The sequence below is a fragment of the Aquarana catesbeiana genome, linkage group LG12 (genome assembly GCF_042186555.1).
Source record: "Aquarana catesbeiana isolate 2022-GZ linkage group LG12, ASM4218655v1, whole genome shotgun sequence".
NCBI classification, from domain to species: domain Eukaryota; kingdom Metazoa; phylum Chordata; class Amphibia; order Anura; family Ranidae; genus Aquarana; species Aquarana catesbeiana.
The window spans coordinates 226,621,975-226,641,512 of record NC_133335.1 but is presented as its reverse complement, the minus strand read 5'-3'; the positions used below and the strand labels follow the sequence as shown (position 1 = coordinate 226,641,512).

At 45.4% G+C, this 19,538-nt stretch overlaps 1 protein-coding gene across 1 annotated transcript; it reads left to right on the top strand.

Annotated features, from left to right (window-relative positions):
- The first annotated feature begins 13,498 nt into the window (after window positions 1-13,498).
- LOC141113624 (E3 ubiquitin/ISG15 ligase TRIM25-like) lies at window positions 13,499-16,287 on the top strand. Its single transcript, XM_073606839.1, has 2 exons — window positions 13,499-13,726; window positions 14,640-16,287. Exon 2 carries the CDS (start codon window positions 14,646-14,648, stop codon window positions 16,191-16,193), a length of 1,548 nt encoding a protein of 515 aa, XP_073462940.1. The 5' UTR covers window positions 13,499-13,726; window positions 14,640-14,645; the 3' UTR covers window positions 16,194-16,287.
- The last annotated feature ends 3,251 nt before the right edge of the window (window positions 16,288-19,538 follow it).

The following is a 19,538-nucleotide window of genomic DNA, read 5'->3' as shown; positions in this document are numbered from 1 at the left end:
CCCTGTTTAAATGAATAATCACTGTAGTAGCTGTCACTACTACAGTGGTCACCACAGGCTTCTGGGTTCTGTAGCCTTCACAGAACGTTTTGTAATTTCTTTATTACATGCAAATGTTTTCTGATTTGAGGTGAAGGTGGAGATCACAACGTCAGCTCCCAACCCCACTTCTCCAGCTTGTCCAATCGGAGAACGCTTTGAATCCATTGAAAGACTGCACAAGCTTCTCTGAATAGCTGCGGCTACTACAGTGATTATGCACTTCCACAGGGATCTGCTGAGCATAGTACATACATACTTACAGCTTAAAGTGGTGTTCCGGCTGAAATTATACTTTTTAAATAAAAATACCCCTATAATACACAAGCTTAATGTATTCTAGTAAAGTTAGTCTGTAAACTAAGGTCCGTTTTGTTAGTTTATAGCAGTAGTTTGTTATTTTTTAAACTTTTATAAACTTGCAGGAGGCCGTGGCCATCTTAAGTGTGGGCATCTGAAGCCGGACTGTATTTCTTCCTGGATCTCATCCTTGCAGATCTTGCACATGCTCAGTGCAGCACAAGCAGTGTAATAGGGTTCAGGTCAGGTTTCCATAGCAACGGCAGTGTCAGAGGAAGTTGCTGCCCCTTCCTAGAAGGCATTGCAAACAGGAAATGATGCGATGGGCCACGGCCAGGGAGGAGGAAGTGAAAAATGAATACAGCAGATATACAGTAGGTGCTGAGAAAAAAATTTTTAAAAATATCCAATTCGTTTACAGTGAACAGTTTAGTGAGGGATGCTGAAGAGTTGTAAAAGTGGGTGGAACTCCACTTTAAGCTGGACCAACGTAATTCTACTAGGAAAACCATAGCTAAACTTTAGCTTTAAAGCCCATGATGGTAATATACTGTAGACGTTGATTTACTAAAGGCAAATAGACTGCGCACGTGCAGTTGCTCCAGAGCAGGGGTCCAAACTTTTTAAACAAAGGGCCAGTTTACTGTCCTTCAGACTCTAGGGGGCTACTGTGGTCATTGGGAGTAGAAAAGGTCCCAACATCAGTGGAGAAAAACTAATGCCCCATTGTTTGTTTCAGTGGTAGTAATTGTGCCTCATCGTTGGTGTCACTGGGGAAAATTGTGCCCCATCATTGGTGTCATTGAGAGAAAATGTGCCCCATCATTGGTGTCATTGGGCCCCTTGTTGGTCTCATTGGGAGGGATAGTGCTCCATCATTGGTGTCATTGGGCCCCTTGTTGGTCTGATTGGGAGGAATAGTGCTCCATCATTGGTATCATTGGGCCCCTTGTTGGTCTCATTTGGAGGACTAGTGTCCCATTTTTTTGGTGTCCTTGGACTCCATTTTTGGTCTTATTGGGAGAAATAGTGCCCCGTCATTGGGCTCTTTTGTTGATGTCATTGGGAGAAATTGTGCCCCATCAGTGGGAGGAATGGTGCCCCATCAGTAGGAGGAATAGTGCCCCATCATTGGTGTCATTGGGCTCCATTGTTGGTGTCATTGGGAGAAATTGTGCCTCATCATTGGTATTTGTGAGAGGAATTGAGCCCCATCATTGGTGTCATTGGGGTTCATTGTTGGTGTCATTGGGAGAAATTGTGCCCCATCATTGGTATCAGTTGGGGGAATTATGGCCCCAAGGGGCGGATAAAAGCACGCAAATGGCCGCAGTTCAGAGACCGCTGCTCCAGAGCTTAGTAAATGATCAGAGGCTCTGCTGACTTCCATCATCCAATCATGTACAAGCAAAAATGCTGTTTCTTTTTTTTTTCCTTGCATGTGATTTCTTTGCAAAGTGAAGCTTCACCTCATTTTCTAAGCTCTGGAGCAACTTGCACTTTGCAACGTTCACAATCTATTTGCCTTTAGTAAATCAACCCCTTAGTATTCTCTTTCTTAGAAACTCCGGTGGTGAAACCTCTGCACTGCGTTTCCCAGGTCTGCCACCTTCCATGGGGTTCCATTCTTTTTTTTGTACAGTAAGCCCCAGTTCACACCAAACGTGGCTTTCAAATCTCGCTACTTCAGCATGATTTCAAAGCCGCTGGTCAGCGCAATTTCATGTGCGGCTTCCCAACATCTGTGGGACTTCAAGATGTCAATGCAAGTCACACATGAAATCGCCAAAAATAGTGCAGGAACCTTTTCAAAGCGGTGCAAGTCAAAGTCGCACCAATATGAACGGTTCCACAGCCACAAACGGGGTGCGACTTGTCACGCGACTTTGATCTGTCAAATTGCATGACAAGCCGAACCGGTGTGAATGGGGGGCTTAGTGTCCAATGTTACTTTTATTTTATGGGGCTTGCAACAGAAGCAGCAGGGCGCCCTTTTTTTGTTTCAGGAGACCAAGGCAGATAGGAGTGAACCAGAAATATCTCAGCCCTGGAGTCTCTCGAGAGATCTAGAATGCCAGGAGCTGCCTCGGCCCACCACACTGTCCAGGTATTTGAAAAACATTTTGGCTAATGCTGCACAGTCAATTTCTGGTTTCTCAGTTGCGCTTATAAATCAAACAGAGCGAATGTCATCCTATTGTGTAAACTGCAGAAAACAATATATACAGTAGTAGTGGTCAATCCATAGGTGTGCGCACAGTGTGTGCCGGGTGTACCCAGGCACGCCCTAATCACCCCATGTGCATTAGTATTATCACTCTATGAAAGTTCTCCCTCTCACCGTCTCTGCTTATGCTCTTCTTTCACTGTGGGGAGATCAATGTGCCGGGGATAGATAGAAAAATATATATATATATATATATATATAAAGAGACCTATGGATCAATCCCACACGATCACAATTAGGTGTGATTGATTACTAATACATGCTGCCTATGTTGCTTACACTGTAAGGAGCCAAGTGTTCCATGTTCAGCATATGATCAATATTTTTTTTATTATTATTATTATTTTTTTTTTTATTTTTCTTATAGAGCTATTCCAGGTATATTTATTGCATACTTCCATTGGTCCAGATTGGTACATTAGAAGTATGCATATCCTATAACTGATGGACCACTGAGGAAGCTCACAATCACCGTAGTAGTTAAAGCTACTACAGTACGGCTGCTTTCACACTGAGGAGTTTTTCAAGCGCTTTTGCGTTAAAAAAAAAAAAAAGAAAAGAAAAAAAAAGCGCCTAAAAAGCTCAAGAAAAATGCTTCCCTTTAAAATCAATGAGACTGCATTCACACATCATCATTTTGAATGGGGGGAGCAGATTTGCCACGATTCTGCCCGCAATTTCAAAGACAAATCGCAGAACTCAGTGCTCAGCCGGGACTCTCAGCACCGGACCTGGAAGATGGCTGCCAGTAGGGCACTCGCACTGATCTCTGCAAAAATGCATATGCGATTTTACCGCGTTTGCGGTGCGGTTTTTAAAGGACATGTGACTCGAAAAATGCACCAAAAACATGATTTTGACACGTTTTTAAACCACATTTTCCATTGCTTTCAATGGGTAGGTGCGTTTCTGGTGCAGTTCTTTTTTAGCTCCCCCAAACATGCTACAAAAGGTGCTGCAAGCAGGATTTTTTTTTCACCGCAATGGAAGCGCACCATCCCAACGTGAACACATTCAGACTGAATCACGGGCAGATTTGCCGCGATTTCAAAGCGCCGAGGTGTGAATGACAAATCGCAGAGCGCACATTTGAGATGCCATTCATTTAAATGGCACCTAAAACCATGGTGCGGTTCTGTCGCGATAAATCGCAGCAACCGCATCGCGTGAAGCACATTCCCTCCCCCCCCCCCCAAAAGTAGCTCCAGAACTTTTTTTGGGGGAGACAAGCTTCGCGTGATGCGGGTTGCCGCGATCGCAGCACGATTTATCGCGGCAGAACCGCACCACAACTTTAGGTGCCATTCAAAAGAATGGAATCTCAAATGTGCGCTCTGCGATTTGTCATTCACACCTCGGCGCTTTTGAAATCGCGGCAAATCAGCCCGCGATTCAGTCTGAAGGTGTTCACGTTGGGGTGGTGCGCTTCCATTGCGGTGAAAAAAAAAATCCTGCTTGCAGCACCTTTTGTAGCATGTTTGGGGGAGCTAAAAAAAAAACTGCACCAAAAACGCACCTTCCCATTGAAAGCAATGGAAAATGCGGTTTAAAAACGTGTCAAAATCATGTTTTTGGTGCATTTTTCGAGTCACATGTCCTTTAAAAACCGCAGCGCAAACGCGGTAAAATCGCATATGCATTTTTGCAGAGATCAGTGTGAGTGCCCTACTGGCAGCCATCTTCCAGGTCTGGTGCTGAGAGTCCCGGCTGAGCACTGAGACAATAAACTAATTGGAGAAGAAAAGAAAGGAGGCAGCCCGGTCACATGATCTGTCAAAGCCTTCTGTCCTCCAATCATGGAGTTCCTCTCTGCTGCAGTAAGCAGAGAGGGCTCCAAGCTGTGGCCTACATTTTATGAATGGGCTGTAAGTGTATCAGTAAAGACACAAAGAACAAATTTTCTAATAAACAATGTTTATGTTAATAACGATGTGTGTTTCTTTTTATTCCATGTTGCATAGTAGAAAATTTAAAGTGTATGCCCAGAAAATGAACATTGGGTGGAGAAAAGACTTTAGAGGTCAAGGCACCCACAGACAATAGATGATCCCTCTCAATACGATTGGTTTCCATAGGATCTGCCAATGACAGAAGTGTTTATGGGCACCTTCAGATCCATGTAGAAAACCCCAGACAATCGTTTTGAAAGGAAACATCAAAGGCCAGTTCACACCATGGAAACGCAGTCTGCATGCATTCCGAATGCTTTTCTGCATGCGTGGTTTTGAAGCGTTTTTGGTGCGGTCCAGTGCATTTTTTTTTTCTTAACCTTTAGGCCGGGTTCACACTGTAACCCGCTGCGGATCGCACAGGAGCGCTGTGCGTCCCTCTTCCCCGTTTCAGGAACGAATCAGGAATGAATCAGGGCCGATTCTATGCCTGAATTCGGCCCTGAAACGGAGCCAAAGATGCACAGTGCGCTCCGCAGCCGCAACGGAGATATGTGAACTGGCTCCATAGGGAGCCAGTCACATTCTCCTGCTATGCGAATTGGATGTGGAGAAATCTGCATCTAATTCGCATAGGTGTGAACCCGGCCTAAGCCCTCATGCACACAGGCTGTTAAAAAAACGTTATGAAAACGCCAGTATCTTTGCAGTGATTTTCTTTAACTTTTTTCAGCGTTTTTGCAATAGCGTTTTTGAGCGTTTTTGAGCGTTTTTCCGCGTTAGCGTTTTTGAGCGTTTTTTTTTTTTTTTTTTCAAATTTTTTTTTTTTTTTTTTCAATGGATCAAAAACGCTAAAAAACGTTGGTGAATGACGTTTTTGAGCGTTTTTCAGCGTTAGATTGTTTATACAGCTGAAAAACGTCTCTCAGAACCCACTGGTCCTGGGTTTTTTTTACAGCTTAAAAATGCCTATGCCACTTGCAGCTCAAAAACGCACAGGTGGGCATGAAGCCATAGACTAACATAGACAGGCCTTTTTAAGCTGCAAAAAAAGCTCAAAAAAGCAGCTGTAAAAACGTCCGTGTGCATGAGGACTAAAACTGGGTTCACACTTATGCAAATTGGATGTGGTTTTCCCACCGCATCCAATTCGCATGGCAGGAGATTGTTACCAGCTCTCAATGGAGCCAGGTCACGCAGCTCCGAGGCGGCCGTGGTCCGGATTTGAAAAGAGACCTGTGCGTTTTTGGCTCCAAATCGGGTGCGAATTCAGGCAGAAAAATTCGGACCTAAATCGCACCTGTATTGGAGAACAGGGACGCACCGGACCCTTTTCAAATTGGCATGTCTGAAGCCTTAGGGCCAGTTCACACCACACGCAGTCCAGTGCTTTTTTTTTTTTTCTGCAAAACACATGGAAAGTAGGTTATATGGTTTCCAATGGCATCATTCACACCAGAGCGGTCAGTTCCAGTTCAAGAAAATAAAGTCAAAGGAGCAGTTCACACCATAGAAACAAAGTCCGGATGTGTTCTGGATGCATTTCTGCATGTGCGTTTTTGACGCATTTCCGATGCTTTCCAGTGCATTCCCCCCCCCCCCCCCCTTTTTTTTTTCTCTTCACCTTAAGGCCTGATTCACACTTTTAGTTCTTTTTGTATTTTGCAGATTTGCTCTACAGTCCATTTAGACTGGATTCACACCTATGGCATTTTTAATGCTTTCTGCATTTTGCAGATTTGCACTACAGAATGTGTTCCATAGGAAACCATGGTAAATGGACGGTAGTGCAAAATGTAAAAATGCATAGACGTGAAGAAGGCCTAAATGGGGATGTGTGTGTGTGTGTGTTTTTTGGTCTTTTTTTACCACGTTCCAGTACAGTTCAGAAAAAATGCAGCATGTTCTATTTTTTTTTTTTTTCTGGAACCAGAACGCACTGGTGTGGACTATGCCATTGGAAACCATATAACCTACTTTCCATGCATTTCTGAAGCAGAAAAAAACGCACTGGACTGCATGTGGTGTGAACCGACACGAACATGCTGCATTTTTCCTGCACTGAACTATACTGGAACGTGGTAAAACGCATCAAAAACGCACTGGACCCCAAGTACAGTGACAAAAACAGGGAAACAGAAGAAAGCATCTGAATTGCATCTGGAAACGCATCAAAAACTCTCTAGAACGTGTCAAAGACGTGTAAAAAATGTGCATGCAAAAACAGATGTGGAGTGCGTTTTTGTGGTGTGAAGGACATGTGCATTTTTCCACATTCCAGTGCAGAAAAAGTGCAGCGTGTTTTACTTTTTTATTGGAACTGACTGCTCTGGTGTGAACTAGGCCACTGGAAACCATAAAACCTACTTTCCATGAGTTTTTTGATGCAGAAAAAAATGCACTGGACTGCACGTGGTGTGAACTGGCCCTTATCCCATGTTCATATTGGGCCAATTTGACATACGATTCGCATGACAAATCAGAGCCTATTGTCTGCAATGGCACGACCGAATCTTCCGCAGTTCCTCCGCTATTTTTGGCGACTTCGGGGGCTATTTCAATAGACATCTGTGCGATAACCCCCCGCTCAGATGTCTGTCAAATCGCCCCCAAACTGGCACGATTTCAAAGCCGCCCTCAGTGTGAACGTTGGGCTAATGACTTGTCCCCTATTCCTCCCCCAGAGAAGGATGCCAGGTGAGGAAAGTGCTGGGTGCTGGGTGCATACACATAAGTAAGATAATAGGCTTGATTTGCTCAGACTGGAGAGTGCAAAATCTGGTGCGGCTGTGCATGGTAGCCAATCAGCTTCTAACTTCAGGTTGACAAAAAACCTGGAAGCTGATTGGTTTCTATGCACAGCTGAACCAGATTTTGCACTCTCCAGTTTTGAGCAAATCAACCCCATCATGTGCTTTTTATAAAGTAACTTAACCAGTTCAATACCTGGCCCTTCCTGCCCAGGCCAATTTTCAGCTTTCAGCGCTGTCACACTTTGAATGACAACTGCGCGGTCATGCAGCACTGTACCCAAACTACATTTTTATCATTTTCTTCCCAAAAATAGAGATTTCTTTTGGTGTTATTTGATCACCTCTGGGTTTTTTTATTTTTTGCTAAACAAACCCAAAAAAGTCAAAAAAATGTGAAAAAAACGCTTTTCTTAGTTTCTGTTAAATGTTTGTTTTCTCCTTCACTAACGGGCACTGATAGGTGGCACTGATGGGCATGGATAGGTGGCACTGATAGGCAGCACTGATGAATAGGCACTGACAGTCATTACTGATTGTCACTTTGGGCACTAATTGGCATTTCGGTGGGCACCTCTGATGGAGGCTGCGCTGATAATCAATGCGCTGATTATCAGCGCAGACCCCTCCCCCGTCAGGAGAGCCGCCAATCGGCTCTCCCTGCCAGTGCAAACCGAGGAAAGCCGTTTACCGGCACTTCCTGGTTACCGCTGTGATCAGCTGTGATTGGACACGTGGTTAAGAGCCTACGTCATAGGCTCTTTACCACGATCGGAGATGCAGTGTTTAACAAGGGGGCCCCCAGATCCCGGCCCCCCACCCTATGTGAATGAGTATGGGGTACATTGTACCCCTACCCATTCACCTAAAAAAGTGTCAAAAATAAAAAAACATTACACATGTTTTTAAAGTAATTTATTATGGCAGCTCTGTCGTCTCTTCTGATCTTTTCTCCCCTCTCTGGCACTCCTGTGTCCTCCGCTGACGCCTTCTGCCTCTGTCGGTTTTTCTCCCCTCTCCGGTTCTTCTCCCCTCTATGGTTCTCCTGCCCTCTCCGGTTCTTCTCCCCTCTCCGTTTCTTCTCCGCTCTCTCTCCGGTTCTTCTCCCCTCTCCGTTTCTTCTCCGCTCCCTCTCCGTTTCTTCTCCGCTCTCTCTCCGGTTCTTCTCCGTTCTTCTCCCTCTCTCCACTGTCTTCTGCCGGGTCTCCTCCTCTATCTTCTCGCTCTTTTGCCCGGTCTTCTCTGCTGTCTTCTCTGTTCTTCTTCCGATGTTGACTCAACGCTCTCTCCCGCTCTAATGCCAGATGCGCGGTGTGCCACTACTAATATTGGCATCGGGCGGGGTCACCGGAGGCACGCCTCTTATGACATCACCGCCCATCATGCCCCGGGCGGTGACGTCATAAGGGGCGGGGCCTCCGGATGGCATCACACATTGACCACACCCCATGCCTATATAAGTAGTGGCACACCAAGCACCCGGCATTAGAGCGGGAGAGAGCGTTGAGTCAAGAGAGGGAGAATACAGGGCAAAAGAGCAAGCAGACAGCGGAGGAGACCCGGCAGAAGACAGCGTACAGAGGGAGAAGAACCGGAGAGAGAGCAGAGAAGAACCAGAGAGGGGAAAAGAACCGACAGAGGCAGAAGACGTCAGCGGAAGACACAGAAGAGCCGGAGAGGGGAGAAGAGATCGGAAAAAGACCCCGGAGCTGCCTAATAAATTACTTTAAAAACATGTGTAATGTGTTTTATTTTTGACACTTTTTTAGGTGACTGGGTAAGGGTACAATGGACCCCATACTCATTCACATAGGGTGGTGGGCCAGGATCTGGGGGGGCCCCCTTGTTAAAGGGGGCTTCCAGATTCCGATAAGCCCCCCACCCGCAGACCCCAACAACCAACGGCAAGGGTTGTTGGGAAGAGGCCCTTGTCCTCATAAACATGGAGACAAGGTGCTTTGGGGCCCCCTGCCCCAAAGTACCCACCCCCTCATGTTGAGGGCATGCTGCCTGGTACGGTTCAGGAGGGGGGGAAGGGGCGCTCACTTGTCCCCACCCCCTTTCCTGACCTGCCGGGCTGTGTGCTCGGATAAGGATCTGGTATGGATTTTGGGGGGACCCCAAGGGAATAGTAGTGGTAAAAAAGCACTTGTGGGTTTAAGTAATCATTTTTTTTGCTCAATTCTCCTTTAAGGAGGGCGTGGCAGGGGGTGTGTCCTATGTCTACATTTTTTTGCTAATAGGTGTCCCTCATCCCAGAAAGTTGGGAGGTATGCATGCAGAGATGGCAGGGAAAGGTGAGAAGGTCTGCAATCTGTCTTTAGGATCTGCATGTTCCAGGATCTTCAAGTCTGACCACATTCCTCCATGAACAGAGTAGCAGCAGGAATTCAATAAACCATCTAAATCTGGCCATACACACGGCATATTAATGGAACACTCACACTTTTTATTCCATCTTTTGCTAAAATTGCAAAGCAGTAAAAGGCATAAAATGGTGGTCTCTTGTACCAGCAACCCTAGAAGCTAACTAGCTGCTGGATTGCTTTTACAAGCAGCTGGAGTGGATGTTCATTTCCCCCCCACTTCGGAAGACCTGAGATTCTACCGGTTGATCAGAGAGCTGAACAAAGCCAGTGTTTCGTCAGATTCGGCGACCTATCAGAATTTGTAACGGAAGTGAGGTTCCGTCGTCGCCATCTTGCTACACCCCATACTCGTCCACAGTAAGGATATAGTGAGAAGGAGGCAAGCGGCCATCTTGTTACACCCACCGGAGTCTGGCATTTCATATGTTTATTGCCTTTGTTTGTATGGGTATGACACAAAAAAAGTGGAAAAATAAAAAGCCAAATCTGACACATTCCACGCAAAACTCCAAAAACGGATTGGACAAAATTATATGCACCTTCTCAAAATTGTAAGAAATAATTGCATTCCAAGTTTGTAAATACACTCACCTGCATCAATTACCAGGTGCTGACAATATAGATATCACACAAGCAACCAGTTAAAATGGTGTAAAATTGACTCAACCTTTCTGTTGTGTGTCTCTGTGTGCCACACGGAGCATGGGAGCCATAATGTTTGGCCATGACTATGAATATCAAAGAGTAAATAATCTGCTGTCCATTGCCCTGGTTCCTATATGTTCAGATTATTTCTGATGATTAGGATATTTCTGGGTTCTGTCACCTACAACACACGAGGGACACTTTATCAGTTTTTTGTCCTTTTTAAATGGGATTATACATATAATTGTAACACCAATAAATACATTTCCTTTAGAGCCCTTTCGCACGCGCAGCGTGGCCGCGTTAGCGGTAAAGCGCTTTACAGTTGATTTAGCAGCGTTTTTCGGTGCTTTTAACCCCTGCTAGCGGCCGAAGAAAGGGTTTAATGCGCCCGAAAAGCGCCGCTGCCGAAGAGCTTTGCAGGCGCTTCGGCAGCTGTGCCAATTCATTTCAATGGGCAGGGGCAGTGGAGGAGCGGTGTATACAGCGCTAAATCCTAAACCGCTCTCAAAGATGCTGCTTGCAGGACTTTTTCTAACATCCTGCAAGCGCACTGCTCCCGTGTGAAAGCACTCGGGCTCTTATACTGGGGCTGCAGGGGAGGCATTTTTCAGGCGCTTTACAGGCGCTATTTTTAGCCCTTTAGCGCCTAAGAAAAATGCCTCCAGTGTGAAAGGGGTCTAAGTGCATCAAGTGATATTGTACAGAATTTTATTATAGGTTTTAGTAATTTAATATATCTCTTCCCCTCCTTCATCCCGCTGACACAGATTCCAAATCCGTTCTTAGACTGACACCACTGGTGTGGTGGCATTTTTTCCTCCTTTTGACACCGACACAGCGACATCTTTTTACCCACCAACACTGATGCTGATGCATTTTTCCTTTTAGCATTACCACAAATGAACGGGCATTTTTTACTTTCAGTGACACCTCTGGTGCAGCGGCATTTTTTACTTTCAGTGACACCTCCGATGCAGCGGCATTTTTTACATTCAGTGGCACCTCCGGTGCAGCGGCATTTTTTACATTCAGTGGCACCTCCGGTGCAGCAGCATTTTTTACTTTCAGTGACACCTCCGTTGCAGGGGCATTTTTTACTTTCAGTGACACCTCCGGTGCAGCAGCATTTTTTACTTTCAGTGACACCTCCGATGCAGGGGCATTTTTTACTTTCAGTGACACCTCCAATGCAGCTGCATTTTTTACTTTCAGTGACACCTCCGATGCAGGGGCATTTTTTACTTTCAGTGACACCTCCGATGCAGCGGCATTTTTTACTTTCAGTGACACCTCCGATGCAGCGGCATTTTTTACTTTCAGTGACACCTCCGGTGCAGCGGCATTTTTGACTTTCAGTGACTCCTCCGGTGCAGCGTCATTTTTTTACATTAAGTGACACCTCCGTTGCAAGGGCATTTTTTACTTTCAGTGACACCTCCGATGCAGGGGCATTTCTTACTTTCAGTGACACCTCCGGTGCAGCTGCATTTTTTACTTTCAGTGACACCTCCGGTGCAGAGGCATTTCTTACTTTCAGTGACACCTCCGGTGCAGCGACATTTTTTACTTTCAGTGACACCTCCGGTGCAGCAGCATTTTTTTCTTTTAGTGACACCTCCGGTGCAGCGGCATTTCTTACTTTCAGTGACACCTCTGGTGCAGCAGCATTTTTTACTTTTAGTGACACCTCCGGCTCAGGGGTATTTTTTACTTTCAGTGACACCTCCGGTGCAGGGGCATTTTTTGCTACTACCAGTGACAACACCAATGCAGGGGCATTATTTTCTTTGCACTGATGTCAGAGTATTTCTTTCTTTGCCACTGTTAGCCACAAGTTTTAGGTCTTCTTTACACTTGCAATCAGGGGTCAGTAAAAACAGATGGTTGAGTCGCAGTTTTACCACCCCATAATCTGCTGTGGCTGCCAAACGGACTTGTACACATACAAAGCATTTGCAAGTATGGCAAAAAATATACTTCGTGTCACGTTGGGTCACATCACAACCACCCTGCAACCATGTGCAATGCATGAAGTTGTGGCACGATGGTGCTAGCGTTACGTGGTTGGCACGATTTCAGCACAGGGTGTTATTATTAGGCCTGCCTCCTGCTAAACTGGGGAAGTCTTTGTTTGGCATCTTCACCCTGGGCACTGGAAGACCTTAGCACCGGGGGGTAATGAAGGTGGACCATCAATGGATGGGCTTGTTTTTTTTGCACATTGCAGATAAACACACAGCTTCAGTTTGTTTTCCATAAAGCTCCATCTCCATTGTCATTTTAAATGACAATTTTTTTATTTTATTTTTTTTATTGCATTTTAGTGTAAATATGACATCTCAGGTCTTTTTGACCCCCAGATCTCATATTTAAGAGGACCTGTCATGCTTTTTTTCTATTACAAGGGATGTTTACATTCCTTGTAATAGAAATAAAAGTGACACAATTTTTTTTTTATTAAAAGACAGCGTAAATATAAAAAATAAAAGGTAAAATAAATAAGAATTTTTTTTTTTTTTTTAAACGCGCCCCGTCCCGCCGAGCTCGCGTGCAGAAGCGAACGCATACGTGAGTAGCGCCCGCATATGAAAACGGTGTTTAAACCACACATGTGAGGTATCACCGTGATCGGTAGAGCGAGAGCAATAATTTTAGCCCTAGACCTCCTAGGTAACTCAAAACATGCAACCTGTAGAATTTTTTAAACGTCGCCTATGGAGATTTTTAAGGGTAAAAGTTTGTCGCCGTTCCATGAGCGGGCGCAATTTTGAAGCGTGATATTAATTTACTCGGCGTAACATTATCTTTTACAATATAAAAAAAATTGGGCTAACTTTACTATTGTCTTATTTTTTAATTCAAAAAAGTGTATTCTTTCTGAAAAAAGTGCGCTTGTAAGAATTGCTGCACAAATACGGTGTGACAGAAAGTATTGCAACGACTGCCATTTTATTCTCTAGGGTGTTAGAAAAAAAAGTATAATGTTTGGGGGTTCTAAGTAATTTTCTAGCAAAAAAAAAAAATGTTTTTAACTTGTAAACAACAAATCTCAGAAAGAGGCTCCGTCCTTAAGTGGTTAAGGTGGTAATTAAATTCACTTGGTGCCTTATCTGCATTAAATTAGCCTCAGAACCTGTGTAATTCAAAGGTGTTCGGGTTTAAAGGGATGAGGTGGCAACTCTACCCGCATGCCTTCTATACAGCAGTTTTATATCACTGCAGGTATTTACATCCTCCTTCCTCACCGTGTCACTTTATTTCCTAGACATTGCTATGTCCCTTTCAGGACCTAGGTGGATGGGGCAGTGATCACATGATCAGGAAGTCGAAGTGTTTCTGACTGTGGAGGGGAAAGCTGGGACAGAATAGCAAAGAGAGTGGTCTGAAGGCAATGAATGACACCAAAGAGCGGGGAGATCAATTTTTGAACAGATACAGAGGAAGTTATGATTTAGGGGACTTGCAAAACTGAAATGCGATAAATCTATCCACAACTGCTACAAGGTAGCAAAGATCAGAGATCTGCAAACTGGGGGGTGCAGGTATAGTGGTGACACAGGGGGAGGGGGGAATCAGGTATGGTGGTGACACAGGGTGAAGGGGGGTGCAGGTATGGTGGTGACACAGGGGAGGGGGGGTGCAGGTATGGTGGTGACACAGGGGAGAGGGGGGTGCAGGTATGGTGGTGACACGGGGGAGGGGGTTGCAGGTATGGTGGTGACACAGGGGAGAGGGGGTTGCAGGTATGGTGGTGACACAGGGGAGAGGGGGGTGCAGGTATGGTGGTGACACAAGGGGAGGGGGGAATCAGGTATGGTGGTGACATGGGGGGACAGGGTGCAAGGGGGAGCCAGAACCATCAGTGCACTGTCCCCAGCCAACAGAGCCCCAGTCCTTCCATTAGTGTGTCCCTGTTCATTGCAAGGGGGGAGCCAGGACCATCATTGCACACGCTCCTTCCATCAGTGTCGCTCTCGCACACTGTCACACACGGGGCAGAGCGGAGGGTTGGCGGCGACTGAACATTTCGTTGTGTTCGGGGGGGGGGGGGGGGTCGCCAATCCCTGTAGCCAATAGGCTTCAGTGTACAATAGAATTTTCTATTTGTACACTGAAGAGTGAAGCCGATCGGCTGCCCCTCTCCCCTGCACTGAACACAAGGGGAAACAACACTGACTCGTGGAGGCGACGGCGGCCATTTTTGTGGAGCCGTTGCCGTTTTTTTGACAAAAACATTCACGATTTTCTCGGGACAAACCCAAAAAATCGGGAAAACACCCGGGACAAGATTAAATCGGGACGAGGGTCCCAAAATCGGGATTGTCCCGGGACTGTTGGCAACTATGCTTTATATTATTCCACCCGTCTTGTTTAGCAGAAATTTAACAAACTTTCACTTTAATTTCTCCTCCTGCAGGCTACAATGGCATCTCCTGATCTGAGAGATGATCTGAGCTGCTCCATCTGTCTGAACATTTATACGGATCCGGTAACACTGAGATGTGGACACAACTTCTGCCGAGAATGTATTGACCGTGTGCTGGACACTCAGGGGGTGTCTGGGCTTTATATCTGTCCGGAGTGCAGAGAAGAGTTCCAGGAGCGACCCGTACTGTATAGCGCTAGAGCTCTACGGAACATAGCGGAGATGTACCTCCATTCCCAGCCCGTTCCGGAGGATACGCAAATCTATTGTTCTTACTGTGTGGACTCTCCTGTACCGGCCATAAAATCCTGCCTGCACTGTGAAAGTTCCCTGTGTGGTAAACATTTGAAGGTCCATGCCAAGTCACCAGAACACGTCTTATCCAATCCCACCAACTCCCCGGGGAACAGAAAATGCTCCATCCATAAAAAGATTGTGGAGTATTACTGCACCAAGGAAAGGGTTTGTATCTGTGTTTACTGTATTGCTGTTGGAGAACACAAAGGACACCAGGTGGAGTCACTGGATGAGGCCTTTGAGAAGAAGAAGGAGAAGCTGAGGAAAGATCTGGAGATGATGACCTCAAAGAAAGCATGGGCTGAGAAACAAGTCCGAAGTCTGGAGGAACGCAAGGCAGACGTAGAAGATAAAGCAGCCGGTGAAATAGAGAAAGTCGCTGCCCTGTTCAGAGATATCAGGAGAGAGCTGGAAGAACTTGAGAAGAGAGTCCTGAGGGAGGTCTCCATGGAGGAGAAGAAGATCTCACAGTCTGTGTCCAAGCTAATCAAACAACTGGAGATACAGAAGGACGAGCTGTCCAGGAAGATGAGTCACGTTGAAGAATTGTGTAAAACCACTGACCCAATGTCCGTCCTGAAGGATCAGAACTCAGATGGAGAGGACCTCTGTCATACCGAGCAGGAGGATAATATGGATGCAATGATTCTGAGTGAAGGTGATTTCTATGAGAATTCCATCACAGTCAGATTACACAAATTATCTGACTTTATAAAAGATTTTCCCATCTGTATACAGCAACCAGAAGGAGTTTTACTTGATGAAGAAACAGCTGCTAATTATATACAGATTTCAAAGGATTTGAAAACTGCATCTTTGTCAGCAGTAAAATTAGATCGTCCAGAAACTCCCAAGAGATTTAAAGAATATCGTGTTCTAAGCAAGAGAAGTTTCTCTTCAGGGCGGCATTCCTGGGAGGTGGACACGAGTAATTCAACCAGCTGGAGAGTCGGGTTGTGTTATCCCAGTATGGACAGGAAATCATATATTGGGGATAATAAGTATTCCTGGTGTTTGCAAAGGCATATTCATGCGTTTAATAAGATGCATGAAAATAAATTGACGCCACTTCTTCAAAAGCCTACCAGCCATAAATTCAGGATCTGTCTGGATTATGAGGCCGGGCGGATCTCTTTTTATGAGCTGTGTGACCCAATCAGACACCTCCTCACCTTCACCATCACCTTCACCGAGCCCCTCCATCTTGTGATCGCTGTTTACGATGGATCAGTGACAATTACCAACTAGGAATATATTGTGCTGTATACTTCATTCTGTGCAGTCAGTTGCAGTTTTATCAGCTCACCCAAATCTAATAGTAAAGCGTTTGGCATTTCCTGGAGAGTTTGAGCTCATGTTGGTTTGTTATGCTTCTCAGGAATTGAAAGTGGTTGTAAACCCCGCTTTGTCGTTTTTACCTAAAGGTAAGCCTATGAGGCTCGGTTCACATGGGTGCGATGCGGGAATACTGCAAATCCACTGCGGGTTCCCGCATCACACCCGACTCGCAAAGGCAGTTCACACTGCCATATGCGAACTGCTGGGAGTATCAATACATTGTTAATGACACCCCCATTTCAGTTTGCATATCGAAGTGTGAACTAACAGTTCGGATAGGAATCGGATCAGATCAATCCGATTCTGGTGCGGACCAAAAAAAGGGTTCTGTGCGAGTTTGGGCTGAATGCGATGCGATTTCAGCCATACTATCTGTATGACTGAAATCACATTGCACAGACATCGCATGTGATTTGCACTGCGGTGCGAAACACATGCGTTCTCACACAGCGCACTGATGTGAACCGGCACTAATGAGGCTTACCTGTAGGTAAAATGAATATCTCCTGAACCTTTAACCCTACACCCTCCTTCCTGTATACACTGCCCCCCATAACCCTACACTACCCTTCCTGTATACACTGCCCCCTTTAACCCTACAGCCCCCTTCCTGTATACACTGCCCCCCTTTAACCCTACACTACCCTTCCTGTATACACTGCTCCCTTTAACCCTACAGCCCCCTTCCTGTATACCAGTGGTTCTCAACTCCAGTCCTCAGGACCCACTAACAGGCCAGGTTTGCAAGATAACTGAAATGCATCACAGGTGATATAATTTGCTGCTCAGTGATTGCAGTATTCTAGTCTGCATCTCCCCCAAGGTAATACTTAAAATCTGGCCTGTTGGTGGGTCCTGAGGACTGGAGTTGAGAACCACTGCTGTATACACTGCCCCCATAACCCTGCACTACCCTTCCTGTATACATTGTCCCCTTTAACCCTACACCACCCTTCCTGTATACACTGCCCCCTTTAACCCCACACCCCCCTTCCTATACACACTGCCCCCCTTTAACCCTACACTACTCTTCCTGTATACATTGCCCCCTTTAACCGTACACCATCCTTCCTGTATACACTGCCCCCTTTAACCCCACCCCCCGCTTCCTATACACACTGCCCCCCCCTTTAACCCCACACCCTCCTTCCTATACCCCCTTCCCACACAAACTGCCCCCCTTCCTGCACACACTGCCCTGTATAGACTTTACCCCCTGCCTTGCTGAACACAGCGAGCAGCGCATGGTAGGAGTACCTGGTCTGTCAGTCCCGCCACCCGGCTCAGTGCTTCTATGGTTCCAACTGACAGCAGCCTTCGGCTCTCACACTGCAGGTCGGTGATGGGAGAGGGGCCCCGCCAGGCGCAGCATGTCCTCCAGTTGCCTCTCCACTCTGCGCCTGAACTCCTTCTTCACGGCTTGCAGCCCGTGCATGGTCCCCCATAGCGTACATTTCCTCTCCGGTACAATCCTGCAGACCAGCCACACCGACATCTCCACCCCGGCGGCTCTAGAGGTGACATCCACCGGGGATGAGGAGGTGACAGGAGAGGAATGTGGCACTGGCCATGGCTGCGCCCTAGGCGGCTGACTAGTTCGCCTAGTGGTAGCACCGGCCCTGATAGGGGTATCCTACGTATTTTCTTTATTTCTTATGGTCAGGGAAAACATACATATCCTATTCTATGAATCTATTTCTAATTTTGTTAATGACTTTGTAGTACGTAAAGTGTTGTAACCCTGATCAACCAATCATCATTCATCTCTTTTTGTACTGACAGGCTCTGACCTGGTAAGAGAGGAGATTTGATTGGCTGATAGAGGTTGTGGAACTTTAAACATTATTATTACTCTGGAAATGTTGGTTGTACATCCTAACATGGGGAGAACTTAGTAAAATATTACCAAAAATGTCCTTTTATACAACGAATGCATACCTCCCAACTTTTTGAGATGGGAACGAGGGACACCTATAAGCAAATGTATGTAGGCATAGGACACACCCCTTGCCACGCCCCCTTAAAGGAAAATTCTACAAAAAAAAAAGATTAGTTAAACCCACAAGTGTTTTTTTTGTTTTACCACTACTATTTCTTTATTTTGGCTTTTGACATTTACAAATTCAGCTAATTAGAAATTGGATGAAAGGTTTAGCACTGTGAAACCCTGTTGATTAAAAAAAAAATGCATTTTATATACAACTATATAGATCAGACCAAAATGAGGGATAAATGAGGAGGAAAGAGGTACAGAGGGGACATTGTTCCAAATCAGGGACAGTCCCTCCAAATCTGGGACATTTGGGAGCTTTGCTAATGTGTTCTGTCATGTTATTACAGAGGTAATGGCATAGCTCCCAACTGTCCCTGATTTCGAGGGACTGTCCCTGATTTGGAGCAATGTCCCTCTGTCCCTCATTCCTCCTCAATCGTCCCTCATTTTGGTCTGATCTATATAGTTGGATATAAAATGCACTTTTTATCTATTAAAAAGTTTTCCAGCGCTAAACCTTTCATTTGATTTTCTTAATTTGCTGCATTTGTAAATTCCCAAAGCCAATATAAAGGAATAGTAGTGGTAAAAAAAGCACTTGTGGGTTTAACCAATCTTGTTTTTTTGTACAATTCTCCTTTAAGGGGGCGTGACAAGGGGTGTGTCCTATGCCTGCATACTTTTGCTGATAGGTGTCCCTCATTCCCATCTCAAAAAGTTGGGAGGTGTGGATAATGGGTCATTTTAAATTGTAAAAATAAAATGTAGTTCTTTGTAATTACTGTTTTTTCATCTTTTTGTATGCAGTGAGTGCCTGTCACATACGCACAGTGAGTTCAGCTGCATGGGAGACTGTGCCAACATGGTCAGAGCAGGTAGCAGGAATTAGCAAGTTATGGGGGTACTTAACAAACTGTATGCTGATTAACCTCTTCCAACCCAGTCTATTGTAAAATGAGAATGGAAATGTACAAAAAACACTGTGCTCACTAATAAAGAACAAACGAAAAAGCAGCTACATACGTTGTGACAAAAACAATAGAATGGAAAGTAAAAAATGCAGCGCTGAGTGAATATTCAACAAAGTAAACAAAGGTAAAATCAAGTCCATAGGTCTTTAAACTTGATGGTGCATATTGTGGTAGGTAAATTATAAAGTCTCAAACTAAAAAAATTTGAAATAATGGAGTGTCCGATTGTGTCAGAACACAGAAGGGACATTCATGGATGGTAGATATCCAAAAAAGGACTGGTGGGGGTGG